At 30.6% G+C, this 20,418-nt stretch overlaps 2 protein-coding genes across 2 annotated transcripts; one reads left to right on the top strand and one right to left on the bottom strand.

Annotated features, from left to right (window-relative positions):
• Positions 1-6,645: 6,645 nt before the first annotated feature.
• Positions 6,646-8,891, bottom strand: LOC107875451 (protein LIGHT-DEPENDENT SHORT HYPOCOTYLS 5). Its single transcript, XM_016722178.2, has one exon. It carries the CDS (start codon positions 7,478-7,480, stop codon positions 6,767-6,769), a length of 714 nt encoding a protein of 237 aa, XP_016577664.1. The 5' UTR covers positions 7,481-8,891; the 3' UTR covers positions 6,646-6,766.
• A 674-nt stretch (positions 8,892-9,565) lies between these two features.
• On the top strand, positions 9,566-10,863 carry LOC107873802. Its single transcript, XM_016720741.1, has 2 exons — positions 9,566-9,578; positions 10,271-10,863. The coding sequence occupies exons 1-2, from the start codon at positions 9,566-9,568 to the stop codon at positions 10,861-10,863; spliced, it is 606 nt and encodes a 201-aa protein (XP_016576227.1).
• The last annotated feature ends 9,555 nt before the right edge of the window (positions 10,864-20,418 follow it).

The following is a 20,418-nucleotide window of genomic DNA, read 5'->3' as shown; positions in this document are numbered from 1 at the left end:
AAGAGATAAATGTTGAGAAATCAAGAAGCACCAAATGTTACAAATGTATTATTAACATTTGTAACATTCAACACATTTCTAAATGTTTTCAAATTCCTCTTGAATCAACACATACACATAATAAAAATAATAAATAATAATAATTACATTTTACTATATCACCCCTAATTAATTATTATGATCATTTAAGCATTGTGCCACATAAGTTGAAATAGAAAAAATATTATAAATTACAATGATAAAAAATTTTAATTATTTAAAAAATATAATTGGCTATCGTTGACACAAAACTCTGGACAAGAAGAGTAGCCTATATTATTCAAAAAAATATATATAAAGAGTGTTGTAAATTACAATAGGCAACAAGTTAAAATATCTAAGAATAATTTAATATGTTATATATTTCAAAAAAATTACATGAAGAATACTAGAAATCACAATAATTAACAACTTAAAAGATATAAAATATTTGGTCTACTTTTGAAATTATATTAGTGTCACTTAAATTGGAATAGAAGAAAAGTATTATAAATCACAATAATTAAAAATTTAAATTATTTTTAAAACATAATTGACTATCAATGCCATAAAAATTTGGACAAGAAGAGTAACGTATTTAAAGGGCAAAAGAGTAAAAACAAACAAGAGATAAATGTAGAGAAATCAAGAAGCACCAAATTGATTATTAACATTTGTAACATTCAACACATTTCTAAATGTTTCCAAATTCTTCTTGAATCAACACATATACATAATAAAAATAATAAATAATAATAATTATATTTTACTATATCACCCCTAATTAATTATTATGGTTATTTAAGCATTGTTCCACATAAGTTGAAATAGAAAAAATATTATAAATTACAATGATAAAATTTTTTAATTATTTAAAAAATATAATTGGCTGTCGTCGACACAAAACTCTGGACAAAGAGAGTAACATATATTATTTTAAAAAAATTATATAAAAAGTATTATAAATTACAATAATTAACAATTTAAAATATCAAAAAATAATTTAATATGTTATATATTTCAAAAAAATTACATGAAAAATATTATAAATCACAATAATTAACAACTTAAAAGATATAAAATATTTAGTCAACTCTTAAAATTATATTAGTGTCACTGAAATTGGAATAGAAGAAAAGTATTATAAATCACAACAATTAAAAACTTAAATTATTTTTAAAATATAATTGACTATCAATGCTACAAAAGTTTGGACAAGAAAAATAATACATACTATTTAAAAATTACATAAAAATATTATAAATTATAATAGTTAACAAATTAAATTATCTAAATACCTATTAAAAGTATGATTGATTATCTAAATTCTATTTATGTCATATAAATTGAGATAAAAATTAATATATTGAACCCGTGCCAGATCTCGAATGAATCTTAAAATGTATATGCAATTCTTTTAAAAAAAAACTTTTATTTAAATATATCAAAATCGAAAAGGTAAATTTTAATGTAGCACGCTGAACAATGTATAAGAACTAATGTTAACATAAATAATACCAGCATTTACTAATAGAAGCATTACTAATACAAATATTACTAATATATTCTCTTCAAAAAGAAAATCTATACACTATAACAAACGACTCCTACGTTTCAATAGAACGAATGTATACGAAAGAAAAGTTTGATAAAAATTTTACAGAAATATATTTTATAAGTATATTTTATCGTAGTAATGAAAACATTCCACTGCTCAAACTTTCTACTCCAACATAAATTCTAAAACTTAAAAATTGCAATTCACATGTTTTATTGTTGGGTCCGTGCTGACACGGGCCTTGCACTTCTAGTTTTTATATAATAGAAGTACTGGTTTCGACCAGTGCTTCATCAATTACTATACTATCCCTAATTATTCTGTGATTTACTATATTATTCCTTATTAATTATTATAATTTATTTATATATTAGAATTAATAATATTCTTTTATTATATTACCATTAATTAATTGTAATAAGTCATTTAGATATTAAAATTAATAATATTTACCTTAGAAAAGATATTTATAACATTTGTTTCAGCTGCTATAATCGTGATTTTACTATATTATTCCTAATTAGTTATTATAAATCATTCATGTATTAAAAATTTAATAATATTTAATTAAAAAATAGATGTCATGTCTGCCTATATTACCCCTAATTGCTCCGTAATTTATTATATCACCCCTAATTAATTATTATAAGTCATTTATATATTAGAATTAATAATATTATTTTACTATATAACCCTAATTAATTACTATAAGTCATTTATATATTAGAATTAATAATATTTAATTAAAAAAATAGATATTTATCACTTTTTGTTTCAGAAGTTTTAACCATGATTTTACTATACCATCTCTGATAATTACTATAAGTCATTCATGTATTAAAAAATTAATAATATTTAATTAAAAAAAACAGTTGCTTCGTCATTTACTATATTATCCCTAATTGCTCCGTGATTTACTATATCACCCTAATTAATTATTATAAGTCATTTATAGATTAGAATTAATATTATTTAATTAAAACAATAGATATTTATGACGTTTGTTTCAGCTGCTTTAACCGTGATTTTACGATATCATTCCTAATTAATTATTATAAGTTATTTATAATTTAAAAAATTAATAATATTTAATAAAAAAATAGATAACATGTCTGTTTATGGTTTCGACCATTGCTTTATTTATATTACCCCTAATTAATTATTATAAGTCATTTATATATTAAATTAATAATATTTTTTATTATATTACCCCTAATTAATTATCATAGGTCATTTATATATTGAAATAATAATATTTAATTAAATAAATAGATATTTATGACGTTTGTTTCAGTTGCTTTAACCGTGATTTTACTATATCATCCCTAATTAATTATTATAAGTCATTTATGTATTAAAAAATTAATAATATTTAATTAAAAAATATGGATGACATGTCTGCCTATATTACTCCCAATTGCTCCGTAATTTATTATATTATCCCTAATTAATTATTATAAGTCATTTATATATTAGAATTAATAAATTTTTTTACTATATTAGCCTTAATTAATTATTATAAGTCATTTATATAATAGAATTAATAATATTTAATTAAAAAATAGATATTTATGACGTTTGTTTCAGCTGCTTTAACCGTGATTTTATTATATCATCTCTAATTAATCATTATAAGTCATTTATGTATTAAAAATTAATAATATTTAATTAAAAAAATGGATGACATGTCTGCTACAGCTGCTTCAACCATAATTTTGCTAAATATCGCTTATAATTAATTATTATGAGTCATATAAGTGTTAAAAATTTAATCATATTTTTTCAAAAATAAAATAGACATAAAATGATAAATTAACTCTTGATGTATTAAATTAAGTTGACCTCCTTCAACCGTGATTTAACTGTATCACCCCTAATTAATTATTATAAGTCATTTATGTATTAAAAAAATCATAATATTTAATTAAAACATTGGTTTCGACATGGCTGCTTCAAGAGCTGCACCGTGATTTTACTATATCACCCCTAATTAATTATTATAGGTTATTTATGCATTAGAAAATTAATAGTATTTAATTAAAATAAGAAAAATACGCGTTTATGACATGTTTGTTGCAGGTACTTCAACCGTAATCATCTTTGAGAAGATGATCCAAGACTTTATTGTTAATTGAAGTATCTTTTGTTCCAGTTTTTATATGAAATAATCCTATGAATATTAGTTTTACATCTTTTCTATATTTTGTAACAGGTCTCATTCATTGATTAATATTTTGAGGAATGGACCAAAATAATTGTGTATATATTAATTTCTTCGTCCCATTATATGTGTCGTCATTTTTTTTTTAATCCGTTTAAAAATGAATGTCATGTTTCCTTATTTTGTAACTATCTTATGACAATATTCTCATTTTATCCTTACTGGTCTCACTTAATAAGAAAAAACAACTAAAAAAGTAAACTTTAAGAGGAACAATTTTGTAAACTTTACAAAATCATCATTCATTTCTTAAATTCCGTGCCCGGTCAAAAGGCGAGTAACATTTAGCACTGATTGGCGCCCAAAACTCAAGAATTCCTAAGTTTAAGGTCGACCCAAGTTGCATGTTGTAATAACTTAAGATATGCATAAGTTTCATTTGATGAACTTCAGCCACATCACATATTACTGAATCTCAGCAAAAACGGCTAAACTTTAGGCAAAATAACTGAACTGATCAATTAAGTGTCTGAACTTAAGTTGCATATTCAAACAGCCTATTCAGGTAAGATCATCAGATACTTCAACAAATTTTCATCAAATAATGAACAGTATTCTACTCGAGTTTTTATCAAAGGAGAAGGACCATCTATAACTACAAGAAATAAGAGATAATTTTAGCAGTAATTAAATAAAAAGAAAAGTCAGTGAAATCGATGATATCCTCTTCTTTAATTTTTACGAAAATTGTAGCTGTTTGGCCATAGAAATTTTTTCTTTTTTTTCGGAAAATTGTTTCACTTTAGTGAAAAAAGTAAAAACACGCTCTGTTTGGCCATCAATTTTCTAACTCCAACTCCGAAAAATTATTTGGAAAAGTGAAAACAAGTTTTACTTGTTTTCACTTTTTTCATTCATACTTCTCTCATAAAATTTCAAAAATAATTTTAATTTATATTTATGGTCAAGCACAACTCCAACTCCAACTTCATCTTAACTCTAATCCCAGCTCTGAAAAAAATAAATTTTATGGCCAAACGGGGAAGTCAGCTGAAAAAAGGCAAATAGAAAAATGATATAAGGTGATCATTGGATTACATCAATCAGATTTGGATACATAAAATAATAAGGCATAATAATTGTATTCTGATTCCACGGAGTGGGGTTTGGAGAGGATAAGTGTACGCAATCTCATAAGTGAGGTAAAAAAGTTTATTTTCGATGATAGACCTTGATTTAAGAAAAAAAATAATTCATAAAAAATATAATAGATATTAATACAATAAATAATAACAGATATAATATTATCACAAAATAATACTCTAATCGATCATAATAATTGATTCTAATTATAACATATGTACTGGGGAAATTAATAATCAAGAATATGATAGCGTACGTAACCCTTGCAGAGGAGGAGGAAACTTTTGTTTGTTAGTATAATTGATGTTCTTTTTAAACAAAGATATGATAATTAAAAGCCAATGAATGGAATTGAACAATAAAATATTGAATGGGTTTGAACAATAATTACTACTTCAATAAAATAATGAATGGAATGGAAGCATCATCAGTTGGCTGAGGGTCGTTTTCGCACTAAAGAAAGTAGTGCCTTCTCCTGTTTTTAAAAAAGAATATTTAACAAATAATATACTATTATATTGTACTGTTTTTTAAAAAATAATTATTAATATTATTATATTGTCAGCTAATTATTCAAGGATGCTATTATAAGTTTTTTATGATTGCTGTTCATATCACCCAATAAAACCTTTTCTTTTTTACGTCCCCTTCCACCCAAGAAGACCTCAAAACAGATTTTTTTTTTTTTTTTTGTTCATTAAGAATTAGGAGGCAGGGAAAGGGAATCGGAGAGGAGATTATAAGGTAGAAAATTAAATCCTCACAGGTAAGGTAAATATTTAGATAGTCAACTAACAAATCTACCGAGACTTTTTGAAAATTTTATTTTAAAATCTAGTTGCTATATTATAATTTAAATTCTTTCTGATAGCGGCAGGAATTCCCATTCAACAGAGGGCTTCATACATTTTTCAAAAGCATGTATGTATGTATACTCTAAGTAAATACCATTTGAAACTAGCAGAAAATAATACTTCCTCACTTTCTCTATACAAATTTACGTGGCACAATTGAAATTTCAAGATTCAAACTTTTAAATTTTGACCCTGAATTCGGCATAAAAGCTTTATGTCTTTTAGAATAAAATTTAATTTAAATATTTGAAATGTAGACAAAAATATTACTATAAATTACAATAATTTAACATTTAAATATAGTTAAAAGTTATGTAAAGAAATTTCAATCAAAGAAAACTTAATAGACTCTCGAGATCCCAAACATGTCACGAAAATTAAGACAAAAAGAGTAGAAAAGCTTGAAACCACGGTAACATACATATCCAAACTCCTTAATAGTTGAATTATGACAATAGGTCGATATCTAACCGTTTCACAAAACCATTTAGGAGTATGTATACTATTTATCATTAAGTTATTGCATACACTATTGATGTAAAAAGTATTTAATTCAACTATCAACATATGCAAGAGTTAATATCCCATAGATGGAATAAAATCTTGGGAGAAAGAAGGGGGTAAAAGAAATAGACACCTGAAACTGCAAAAAGTCTGACGTATATTTGTATATGCTGCAGTTTAAAGACACACACACGTGAGGATATATATACAGTATATTTCCATTTTCATACAAGGTAAAATTGGGGACCATGTAAGATCAATTTTGAACTACTCACTAGTAAACTTAAATATGATTAATGCTGTCGAAATGCAAGATAAATATATATTCTTACCGTCATGGTATCATGGATGATAACTCAACTGTCACTAGATAAAACTAAAAATGTGATTAAGCGATGTAATGAATATGGTCATTAAAACTTGAATTCGCATCAGATAAGGAGGAGGAGGTTTACGCAATTCACAATTATATTACTAACTAAAATTAAAAATTGAAAATGAATCCTTGCAAATAATAAGTACTATATACTATACTGTTGTATTAGGAGGAGCAGTAGGTGGCGGACCAATAGCAGCTCCGCCACCACTGTCATCACCACCGCCACCGGCATTACCTGCACCATTTCCACTACCACTACCTCCTCCTTCTACCGCGATAACACTGCCGCTGCCAGCACTGCCACTGGACAAATTTGAAGTACTTGACCTTTTACGTTTCTTCTTTTCATAGGGAATTCCTCTTGCTTTTGCTTGACTTTCTCTAACTTCCCTTAAATATATTCTAACAGCTTTAGCACCAAATGGATTTGATTCGGGCTTTCCCCCATTTTCTTCATAAGCAGCTCTTAGCCTTCCAATTAGTGCATCAAGGCTACCCCAAGCCTGTTTCAATGGACAAGCGCAAGGTGCAGGTGGATTCGGGTGCCCAAAATAAGGGCACCCAGTCACGTGCACCTTTGTTTTCCCAAACTGATCGAGGTACTTAAGGAACTCGATCACGTGAGCTCCACTGCACCGGGCTAGGGTTAATGGAGGTTTGTGGTTCCTTAAGTACTGTAAGAAAGTGTTCCAATCACGACGTTTTTGTGACTCGTACCGGCTTGGTGGTGCTGCTGCAGATGATGTTGTTGACCGTCCACCCTCTGTGGTGGCGCTTGCTGACGATGGACCTTCTCCTCCGCCTCCTTCGCTACCGCCAATATTTGGGTCAGATTCTTCAACTCTAGATGTTGATGAATCCATAAAATGCGAGAGTACAAAGATTGATGATGATTGTAGTGCTACGAAAAGGACTTAAATTTGCATCCAACTTGTAATTGCAGCGATCCAGTTTGGACTAATGCTTTTAAATACCCAATTGTATCCTTATCTGACAGTTAGCTAAGAGAGAAGCTATGATGAAGATGGCCTTGCAATGATATTATTGCCTCTATTTTACTAGTTCTAGCTAGCTAGATATCATGAGATGTTTTTTCTGCTTGTCTAACTCGAATAATCCAGATAGTCACAGTCACTCAAAATTGAGTCTAAATAAAATCAAGTCAAAGCGAAAAAAGAAAGTCTTACTGAAGCAATAACCAAAGAAACAAGAGCAGCAAAGCAAGAAGCGGTCTAGTTCTACAAATCTTTGAGAAAAAGATACAGTGAAGTAATCCAAGTAACTTGATTACTACTTTGGATTTTTGGGTTTCCAACGAAGAGAGAACAGGTTGAAGGGCTTCAAAGTTAGATAGATGATGGTTGATGAGACGTTAAGGGGAAAGAAATAGATGATGTGATTCACTGAAGAATGTGTGAGAGTTTGAAGTGATGATGAAATCGTATTTAGATAAAGTTTGAGTGTGAGAGAGAAAAATTATACATACATACATACAGCAGTAGAAGAAGAAAGAGTGAATGAACAATAGGGGACTAATTGAGGGGGTGTGGGTGCAGGTGTGGGTGTGGGTGTGGGTGTGGGTGTGGGACAGGGAGTTTACTATTCACAACACTGGCGGCCCCGCCACTCTCTCTATGCATTTGCACTGTTTCATCATCTTGTCTCTTATTAGTATTATCCAATGTGTTCACCCCACCCTCCTTCCCCGCACACAACCGTCAACATCGGATCCAGAATTTTTACACAAGATGTTCAGAAATAATATATAAATTAATCGAAGAAGGTTCAATATCATTTTATTATATATATATATATATATAAAACTTTTTGAAATATATAAGGCAGTTCGATGCACTAAAATTACTTCTATATGCGATATTCAGAAAAGAGCTTCATCATAAAAATATATCGTATGCAGTCTTACATTGTATTTCTACCAAAGACATTTTCAAGAGCCTTACCTTGTCATATATAAATAATATAATTTCTCATTTCTATCTAAATCAAAATTGGCTCCGCCTCTGAAAACAACCAACCGTACCCTCACTTCAAGGGTACGTACCCTTCTTCCAAACCACACGATTTTACCTTCTTTAATTTACTACTCTCTTCGCCATAATATATGTATTTACAAAAAGTTATAGATATTAGTAACACTTATAAATCACTTTACAAAAGACAAGTTTTTTTCAAAGTTAATGTTATTTTTGAAACGAATTAAAAGGAAAGATGTCTAATAAATAGGAACTTAGGAAGAGTATACAACACGGAGAAAAAGTAATTTTCACAAGAAACTCTCCATGATTAATTTATACATGTGATTTTTGTGTAGAACTCTGCATTTGTACAATTCCACATAAACATACCAATACAATGTTTGTTTATGTAATTATTTATGTAATAAGCCTCATCATAATTAGTCATGCATAAATATAAGGTGTATATTTTGATTGGCACCCTCGTTGATAGAGGTTAGCCCCTCTTCTAATATTTCTCAAGCATCTTGAGGGAATATAATATACAAATTTAAATTTGAATCTATCTTCCAACTTACATTAATAGACAAACAACACGTGATATCTGATATCTGTTGTTGATGGAAGGTGGTGTTAGAATTATTTATTTTATGTGAACTTAATATTAATTTTTTATTACTTTAAAGTAAGTTGGGATGATGTTATTAGTTGGTAGACAAGACATAGACCGTGTATTCATACGGATTCCATATGAGCCTGTATCCATTTCATGTGGGCTGATAATATTGTAAGCTTATAGTAGGCCTGTGAGCCCATAATGAGGGGTACACTAGGTTAAGGCTTTTAAGCCTATAAATATAAGGCTAGGTCCTCTCTCCTGATTTTAATATAAGACGCATTCCCATAAGCTGCCAGCCGTTATAAGCAAAGGAGAGAGACTCAGCCTAGTTCGTCTTCAATTATGTGTAAGCAATGGCGGACAAAGGTATGCACCTTTCCTCCCTCAAATTCCATTACTTATAGGTGTTCTTGGTTTATGTGAATCTGTGGTGTGTTTCGCTATTAATTTAACACTTGGTATCAGAGAGCTTTTCACATAGATCTTGAACCCTATGACTAAATATTATGATGTATTTTTCGAGAACCTCAACATGATTTGAGTTTTGAAATTTGTTCAATATTATCACTAATTTAATTTTCTTTTTCGCTGCGTTTCTCGGTGATAAAGTGTTAATTTTATTTATAATATTTTTAATTATGTGGTTACGTGCTGTGTCACATGAGCAAATTAAGCAATGGCATGTTGAATCCCTAAGATTGAATTTATTTTATAAATTAGGATAAATAGTGTACATCAAAGTGACCTATTTGCTTTGTTTTATGAGACTTGTTAAATCCATTTTAAGGAATATCACTAAGTTAGAATATACAGATCTGCCCAAAGGAGAGTTATTGTGTGTTTTAAATAGTATTGTAATGAGCCCCACTATGTGAAAATATTTTGATTTTAGCAAATTTATCTGCCCAAAAGGGATAGGTTTCTAATATTGAAAATATTTTCATGCCCTGCCCAAAGTGGGACTACTTGTCGATGTTGCTGGACTCATCATTGTGATAAGATTATTATTCTTATGTCTTGCTATTTTGACAAATTCATTCATGTTGTGTTGTGAACAGTTACCATTTATTTGAATAATAACAATGCTGAAGTTGTGGTTTTGTCTGGCTCTAACTTTAAACGATGGAAAGAAGATCTTGAATTTGCTTTGGGTATGGCTGACATAGATCAAGCCTTGCGTGAGGATGAGCCTCCACCTCTCACTAATTCTAGTATAGCTGTTGAAAAAGAACTTCATGCTAAGTTGGAGAGATCTAATAGGCTATACATCCTTAACTTTAGGAGGTCAATTGCTAAGCACCCCAAAAGTGGCTTGCCTGAAACTATCAATGCCAAAAAGTTTCTTGTCCAAGCAGAAGAAAAGTATCTTGTATCCAATAAGGCTAAGACTGAAGATCTAATAAATAAACTTGCAGGGGTGAGGTATGACTTTACTAGGAATGTTAGAGATTATATACTTAAGATAGTCCATATTCAGTCCAAACTGAAAACTCTTGAAATAACTCTTCCTGATACTTACATTGTTCACTCTGCTCTTAATTCTTTGTCTGCTGAGTTTAGCCAAATGAAAACTGCCTATAATACTCAGGATGAATCTTGGTCAATCAATGATCTCATCTATAAATGTGTTGTTGAAGAGGAGAAAAATTGAAAAGAAAAAGGGTGAGGTTGTCATGTTAGCTTCTCATTATTCCAAAACAAGCTCTAGCAAGGGGCCTAGGAAGTTTGATAGATCTAATAATCATACTTTTAGGAAAGGTCAGGACAACAAAAGGAATGGTAAAGATCAGACTGATTATCCTGAAATCAATAACATGGGTTTTAAGAAAAATAATAATTACTTCTTTTGTAAAGAACCTGGTCACAAGCAGAGAGATTGCACCAAATTTCATTCTTGGATAAAAAAGATGGAGTCAAAAGAAGGGATTCAAAAACAAAAGGAAGCCAAAGAAGACAGAGTCAAGAATTAGAGTCGCCACAGATGTCCAAGTTGAAGTAGAGTTCATTGAAAATGTAGTTTTAGACTTAGAAACTGACTATAAGCTTGTTCTTGAAAACACTCTTTATGTACCGTGTTTTAGACGGAATTTGATTTCTATTCCAGTTTTAGACAAATTTGGTTATGGTTTTAATTTTCTTAATGGAAAAACTAATTTGCTTTTGAACTTCCGAGTTGTTGGTCATGAAATCCTATCTGATGGTTTATTTAAAATTTTCTTGACTTCTGCTTTTGAATACAACTCTTTTAATTTTGAAATTGTTGGGTCTAAACGATCAATTTTAAATAAAAAATTAGGTACGTTGTGGCATATACGTTTAGGTCATATCTCTAAAAACAGAGTTGATAGATTGGTTAAGTCTGATATTTTACCTTCTCTTAATTTGGGGGACATAGGAACATGTATTGATTGCATTAGAGAAAAATTGACTAAAACAAGAAAAAAAAAATACAACTCGTAGTTCTAATTTATTGGAAATCATTCACACAGATATAAGTGGTCTGTATTCTACTACAATATGTGATTCAAGTTATTTTATCACCTTTATTGATGACTTTTCTCGGTATGATTATGTTTTTCTTATTAAAGAAAAATCAGATTCTCTTGAAATGTTCAAAGTGTTTAAAACTGATGTAGAGAAACAACTGGTAAAGGTTATTAAAAAGTGAGGTCTGATCGAAGGAGTGAGTACTATGGTAGATACGCAGTGAATAGGCAATAAATGAGACCCTTTGATCTTGAGCTACATCAAATGGATGTAAAGACAGCCTTTTGAATGGTGATCTTAATGAAGAGGTTTACATGCAACCACCTCAATTTTTTTTTTTTGGTAAAGATAGTGAGCATCTCGTATGTAAATTGAAGAAATATATGACTTGAAGCAAGCTGCTCGACAGTGGTACTAGAAGTTCGAGAAAATTATCACTTTTATGGAATTTGTGGAGAGCAAGATTGATCCTTGCATCTATCTTAAGATCAGTGGGAGTAAGTTCATCTCACTCTTTATGTTGTTGATTATTATTGTGCACACTTTAATATTGTTTTATTATATTAAGGCTTTTGCCTTACGTGTTCGCTATGTCTCATATTGATAAGATCATATTGTTGTTTTATTGGATCTTTCTTTTGGAGACATATATGGTATATCATTCTACCATGTGGATTTGCTGGTTGTTGCACCATGTAATATGTTGTACATGTTGAACCTTGAAAATCAAGATTTTCTAGTGGAGCACATATTGTTTTAGTGCACACATATGTTGTAATAGAAAATCGCGGCAACGATTTTTCTATGATCCGCATGTTGATTTTAAGCATACATATTGATATGAAAAATCGTTTGAAGGATTAACAATGAAATAGCCTCGATTTGGAGTCCGTGTTGGCTATTTCTTGCTACACTACCACATCATTTGATTTATATCTATAAAACTTCAATGTTTGTAATTGTGGACTGGTCTTGTATCGTTGATTGATGCAAGTACTGCTGCAGTTCAACAGTGATGTTTTGCTTGACTGAACTATGTTGGAGATGACGTTCCATCACTAAATGTTTATGGCCACTGTCTATTCAGCCCGAGAGTCATTTTCATAAAAATAAGTTTTTCAAAACTTTTCTTTAAAAGTTAAGGTGTCAACTGGGAGAATGTTAGAATTATTTATTTTATGTGGACTTAACATTAACTTTTTATTACGTTAAAGTAAATCGGGCTAATGTTATTAGTTGGTGGACAAAATATAAGCCGTGTATTCATGCGAATTCCATATGAGTCTGTATCCATTTCATGTTATTGGTGTGACCTGACAATAGTGTAAGCCTAGTAGACCTGTGAGCCCATAATGGAGGTGCACTAGGTTAATGCTTTTAAGCCTATAAATATAAGACTAGATCCTCTTTTCTGGCTTTAACATAAGACGCATTCCCATAAATTGCCAGCTGTTATAAGCAAAGGAGAGGAAGACTTAGCCTAGTTCATCTTCAGTTACGTGTAAGCAATGGCGGACAAAGGTACGCACCTTTCCTCCTTCATATTCTGTTATTTATAGACGTTCTTGGTTTATGTGAATCTGTGGTGTGTTTCACTATTAATTTAACAGGTGACAGATATTTCGTAAAATTAATCGAGGTGTAAGCAAATTGGTTCGAACTTTTGGAGGAACAAATTAGATGTAACAGATCGACACTTATATTTTTCTATACATTATAATCATACCATATTCAAAATTGACTCAATTAATTTGAATTCTCATCATCACGTAAGACTTTATTAAAGGGAATGTAATTCCAACAAGGATTTTTTTTTTTATATATATATATAATTTTGAAGGTTGGTGTTAATGAAAAGTTGATTCTATGAAATCACACTGAAAGACTTATCAAAATAATTCTTTTGTGAGGGTCAGATCTATGAATAGATCTTATGAAAAGCTGTTACACTACATGTACGTAGTGGACCGGTATAATCTAAAGTCAGAATTCCCAAATAATACTACTCATTTCATAATGAAAGGCTTTCATGGTTTTTTTTTTTTTTAAAATAATTTTTTATGACATAGAGGGTAGGGAGTAGAGAAATGGGAAAGAGAATTAAAAGGTGGGAATTTAAATTCGAACCAATAAAGTAAAAATTTAAGTAATTAATTGACTGAATGAGAATTTTTTACTTTTTTGATTTTTTTTTTAACTTTGTATCAAATACAATTTCAAATTGATATTTGGCTTGAAAATTCTAAATACAACTTGAGTTATATTTAGAAAAGTGAAAAACAAGAAAAAAAATATTTTTCACTTTTTTCCATCTTCCTTTGCTTACAAAAATTTAAAAACAACTTCAATTTATATTAATGGATAATAAACTTTACCTCCAATTTCAACTACAAAAATTTAAATTTTCATGACCAAACGCCCACTAAATTTGAAATTCATGGTTTGTAATATTGAATGGTGCAAATATTTATTAATTATTTTATTCCCAAGCTAAGGTCCAATTTAGAACATATCACTAGAAAGTGTAATGGTATCAGTATACACACACAACACCATTTACTTATATAGAATTTATAGATACATATAAACTTAGTTATCATTAAATTATATTAATTGCTAGATATATTTTAATTTGCTACGCTTAAGGAATCCTACTGCCTCTACCAATATATTTTCTCCATCATAATTTGTGTAATACCATGGTTAACTTGATATGAAATTTAAAAAAAGAAAAGAGAGAAAGATCTATTTTAACAATTTATGATCTAAGATAATCGTTAATATTTGTATAAATAAAACATTTGATTAAGAATAAAAAAGAAACAATGTGTTGCATAATATTTTTTTTTCTCTATTTTTATTTTTCACATAAATAAATAACCATTGAATGTGGGTGTGTAGCTAGAATTGGTGAATGGCATGTTGAATTGGTCAAGGGAGTGGGACCTTTGTACGAACTTTACTTTTGCAGTGGGATTCCAAATGTCAGAAATTTCCACTAAAATTAAATAAAAGAGATATATGCATGTATTATGTAATCTTATTCTTATCTTTCGAGAGAAAAGATATCGTTTTCACCCCAAATTATAGTCGAAAAATTGAATTCACACCTAAACTATATAAATAATCTATTACACACCTTAACTGTAAAAAAATGATACTTTTTACACTCTGTCAGGCATTATAGTAAAAAGTATCACTTTTTTATAGTTAAAGGTGTGTAATATGTCACTTATATAGTTTAGGTGTGAATTTAACTTTTCGACTATAGTTTGGGCTGAAAACGATGCCTTTTCCCTTAATGTTTTTAGCCATTTACTTTTGTTATTTAATAGGCTGGACGCGCCTAAAATAAGTGTAACATACGCGCCTTAGAATGAGGGTCGCGGGGAGGTAATAATATCACTTTTATATAGTTAAGGTGTGTAATAGGTCATTTATATAGTTTAGATATAACTTTGATTTTTCTTATGTAATATGAGGTGAAAATGATACTTTTTCCCTATCTTTTGAAGCAAAGATATTTGATTTTTGATAGACCATCAATTCAAATAAAAATATCAAAAGAAGATATAAGACATGACAAAAAAAAAAGAAAATAGCAATAACAAATAATACAATGATCAAAGCAAAGAAAAGAAAATGTAATAATAGAATTGAAAAATAAAACAGTAGTAAGAGAATAGTATTAACAATAGTGATAAGAAAATTACTCGCTTGATTATCTATTAAACTTCTACCTTAATTCTAGATTTTCATATACTCGTATATAAGGTCATATCCTTGATTCAAATCACTTCTCCACAATATTTTTCTGGACCTTCTCTAACTCTCTTCGGACCACTCGCCATATTGAAACTGTCACACCAGTTCATTAAGATATATCTACACATTTCTTTTTTCTCAATCATTTAGGAAGAAGGATCTGCACATGGTGTTTATCAACCTGGAAAAGACTTACGACAAAGTCCCCAGGGAGGTGCTGTGGAGATGCTTGGAGGTGAGGGGAGTACCGCAGGCATATATCAGAGTAATTAAGGATATGTATGAGGGAGCGAAAACCCAGGTGAGGACGGCGGGAGGAGACTCAGAGCATTTCACTGTCCGGACAGGATTGCATCAGGGATCTACTCTTAGTCCCTTTTTGTTTGCATTAGTAATGGATGTGTTGACGCGGCGTATTCAAGGGGAGGTGCCGTGGTGTATGCTCTTTGCAGACGATGTAGTTCTGATAGATGAGACTCGAGGGGGTGTAAATGACAAATTAGAGATGTGGAGGCAAACTCTTGAGTCTAAAGGGTTCAGGGTGAGCAGAAGCAAGACAGAGTATGTGGAATGTAAGTTTAATGACGTGAGGCGAGAGAATGAGGTAGTGGTGAAGCTGGAAGCACAGGAGGTATGTAAGAGGGACAAGTTCAAGTATCTCGGGGCCGTGATCCAGAGTAACGGTGAGATTGACGAGGATGTCTCGCACCGTATTGGGGCGGGATGGATGAAGTGGAAACTCGCGTCGGGGGTGCTGTGTGATAAGAAGGTGCCGCCCAAGCTTAAAGGCAAATTCTATAGGGTGGTAGTCCGTCCGGCCTTGCTGTATGGAGCGGAGTGTTGGCCAGTTAAGAACTCCCACATCCAAAAAATGAAGGTGGCAGAAATGCGAATGTTGCGCTGGATGTGTGGACTGACTCGAGGGGATAGAGTTCGGAATGAGACTATCCGGGAGAAGGTTGGTGTGACTTCAGTGGAGTGTAAGATGCGGGAAGCACGATTGAGATGGTTCGGACACGTGAAGAGGAGGGGCATGGATGCCCCGGTCCGTAGGTGTGAGAGGTTAGCGTTGGATGGTTTTAGGCGGGGTAGGGGTAGGCCGAAGAAGTACTGGGGTGAGGTGATTAGGCGGGACATGGAACAGTTACAGCTCACCGAGGACATGACCCTAGATAGGAAGGTCTGGAAGACGCGAATTACGGCAGAAGAGTAGGGCCAGATTGGGTCGCTAGTGTAGGGAATTACTTGGTGGGGGTTTTTATATTTTTATTCCTGTTATGCTTCTGTATTCAGTGTTCCATGCTTATTACGAACCTGTGTGCTTTCCTCTGCTTTCCTCTGTTTTATATTCCTTATGGGTGCCGTATTTATGTTATGTCATCTGCTTCTGTGCTTTACTATGTGTTTGTGTGATATCTTGTGCCTGAGCCGGGGGTCTTTCGGAAACAGCCTTTCTACTTCATCAGAGGTAGACGTATGGACTGCGTACATCTTACCCCCCAGACCCCACTAAGTGGGAATACACTGGGTTTGTTGTTGTTGTTGTATTTCAATCTCGCTTCTCTCGTCTTATTCGCCATATAGACTACTTTCTCTTTATTTCTAATTTTATCTCTGCTAATATACTATCTCCTTTATATGGAAAAAAAATAATACTCTATCCATTTCAGAATAAGTAAATTGTTGGGTTATTTATTGATGTTTTAAAATGAGTGAATCATTGAATTTTTTTTCAAATTTACCCTTATGATTTTACAACCAATTAACTTTTGAAAAGGTATTACAATGTCAATTTTTTTTTTTTTTTTGATAAAAATGAAAAATTATATTAAATTTATGTCTTTAATATTTTTTTCTTAATCTTTGTGCTGAAATTCAATAATTCACGAAAGGAGTAATAGAGGGAGTATACACTATAGAACAAATTAGGATGGAAGGGGGGTTGACGGTGGGAGTTAATGCCAAAATGTGGAAAATGAGGCATCTCGTGTGACTCCATTTAATTGCATCTCTCTTTCTTTGTTTTCCCCTTTGATCCATTCCCTCTGTACTCACCAAAATTTGTCCTTATTTTTCAAAATTTAAAATGACATGGCAAAATAGTGCAACATTTCTTTTTTTTTTTTTCATCCAATATGTATCCGCATTAGAGTTCGACTAATTTGAATTCTCATCGAGTAAGGTTTTATTCGGAGGTAGCGCTCCCTACCTAGAATTTTTTCATATCCAAAATTCGAACCCAAAACTTTCGATTAATGGAGAACAACTTCATTCACTGCACCACATGTTTTTCAAACGTCAAAAACTAGAAACTTACAATTGATAAGACACCATCGAATTTCTTTTGGGAAGAAATATGTGTATTAGATAAGAGGTTGTTTCAAGAAGGATTAAAAAGGACACGACTTCTAATGATTCGGCCTAAGTCAGTTGTTATATTTCGCTTTTTGCATTTTGAGAGTTGGTTAAACTTATTTTTTTTAAGTTAAATTGAACTAATTTGGCAAACTTCAAAAATTATACACAAAATATTACAAATTGTAATTTTTCTCATGTCAAATATGAGGCAAAAATATATTTAAAATATTAATCAAATAACATATTTGACTCTCATAAAACAAATTATGACAACTAATTTGAGACAAAGAGAGTATATGTTAAACTTAGAGAGATCCAATTGTTAAAGTCAATTAAGCAACTTAGAGTTGCTTTACATTAATATATCGATTATTGTTTTTATCAAGTTATCAATTATTGTTAATTATAATAATTTAAATGTAGTTATTGTATAAGTGAATTAATTAGTGATTGAGAAAAGTATCAATATATTTTGCTTATGTTGCTTATCTTTTTGACTTTATTTTTGAAGAAGGTCATACAACCAACATGTTTAGTTCATTATGGGTAATGTAACTTGGTCTAAAGCCCTGTACACTAATTTTTTTTTTTAAATTAAGCAAATTCATTAGGCAAAGCCTATGACTAGTCTTTTTTTTTTTTTTTTTTTATATGTATAATAAAAGCAAAACTTAAAAAAAAAAAGTATTAGTAAAAAGGATCATGCCTTACCTTACTAATCCTATTGATGCTTAAAAACTTTACGAAGTCTACCTCATGAGATTCAAGTTGAAAGAGATAAATTGAACAAGTATTCTCATCCGCTGATGGAATATACTATTAAACCTAATATATATATTTTTTAATACTATCAAGATAATCTCCTTGGATTTATATGTGGTCAAAATAATAGTGACTTCATCGTACAGCATCTTGGAAAATTTCCCTCCTATAAGTGTCTGTATATTTAATTTTGCCAAAAAAAAAAAAAAGGTATCCGATGCTTCACCCCATTAATAAAAATTCTCATTTAACTTTACAATGTGTACAAAAAGTCAATTTAATTCCAAACCCCACAATTTCCTTAAAATTATAATTTAAGAAAAGATTTAATTGACTCCATGATCATTTATGCCTTCACACTAAAGGGATTCCTTTTAATTATTCAACTCCTCAAGCAATCAAAGATAGCTTTTGAAAATGAAAGTTCCCTTAGGGTATATCCTAATGAGTAGCCAGACATTTGTACTAAAATATAAGGACTAAAATGTATGATGATAGAGTACAATTATTTAAAGTCATTATTGTTGTAATAATTCTTATTTTTTGTTAAAAAAAAATATAGGTACTATTTTCAAGGAAAAGAATAATAATTTCAAGAATGACACTAGAGAGAATTGATGATGAAGATAATAATTGAAGATTACATTATGTGATTTATTGGAATTAAACTATATGTTAGTGACAAAAAAAGATATAATTTTCCGGTATATTACATCACTAGGGACCTAGTGTTCATGATATTTAAATTTATACTTCCTTAATTATTAAAATATTGATAGAGAAAATTCGTTTTAATCCAATCAAGATTGTGTAGTAGCCGTTTCAAAGTTATTATTATTGTTTTTGAAATTTATTGCTCTTCATTTATATTCAAGAGAATTAATTAACATCCAGCAAAATAGGTTAGCAGACCTACTAGAAAAAATAGAAGCAAAGGCAGCATATTAGGAGCTACTTTCGTTAGAAATAGTTTGACTTGTAATAGAAATTAGGCCTCTTTCATTTTTTATACTGATCGTGAAACAATATGAGCAATAGGATATGGGGATTGAGGTCACAAATTCGAAGTAAAATTGGAATGCAAAGTACATTTGGTCCATATAGATCCTATATATATTGTCATGATGCGTAGTAGCTACAAATAGATTACTACTACCATCTTTGATTACGACATATAAGAGGATTAGCATCCCTAAAATCAGGGCGGAGCCATCTTATAGGGCAGGGGCGGAGCTACCCTTGGGATAGGAGGTTCATTTGAACCTTTTTGGACGAAAAATTATACTATATATACATGGTTAAAATTATTTTTGGTGTATATATAGTGGATATTGAACCCCCTTCGGTTAGTTCATATGTTCACTTGTTAACCCCTTAATAAAAATCCTAACTTCGCCACTGGATTAGGGCTTCACTCGAATCCCTTCGGCTGAAAGAGGTTGAACCCCTTCGATTAGTTCATGTGCCTACCTTCGATTTTGACCCCCTTTAGTGAAAAATTTGACTCTGTCACCGCCTAGAATAGGGTAAATAATGTTGAATTATGATAAGATAGTGAATGAAGTGAAACTTTTAGTATTAATGTCTTGGATTAAAACCTTTTAACTACTGAATTATCCAAAGGAAATCCACACTATAATTTGAAATTTGAATTACTGTTATTTACTTGAATAATGAAGAACTTTTGATATGAGAGAAGAATATACGTATGAAATTTGGTCTATTTATTACACCCCATCAACAATTCATGTCAGTGTTCCCATTTGGTTGTTTGGTCTATTTCCAACTGATAGTGACCTAAACCTCGTGAAAGATAGAAATGTATTTAAGTTAT

The sequence above is a fragment of the Capsicum annuum genome, chromosome 6 (assembly GCF_002878395.1).
Source record: "Capsicum annuum cultivar UCD-10X-F1 chromosome 6, UCD10Xv1.1, whole genome shotgun sequence".
Lineage (NCBI taxonomy): Eukaryota > Viridiplantae > Streptophyta > Magnoliopsida > Solanales > Solanaceae > Capsicum > Capsicum annuum.
The sequence above is the reverse complement of the archived record's forward strand: the minus strand, read 5'-3'. Positions and strand labels throughout refer to the sequence as shown.

Coding starts and splice junctions, on each gene's coding strand:
- LOC107875451 (XM_016722178.2), bottom strand. CDS start 7,480: ATGGATTCATCAACATCTAGAGTTGAAGAATCTGACCCAAATATTGGC.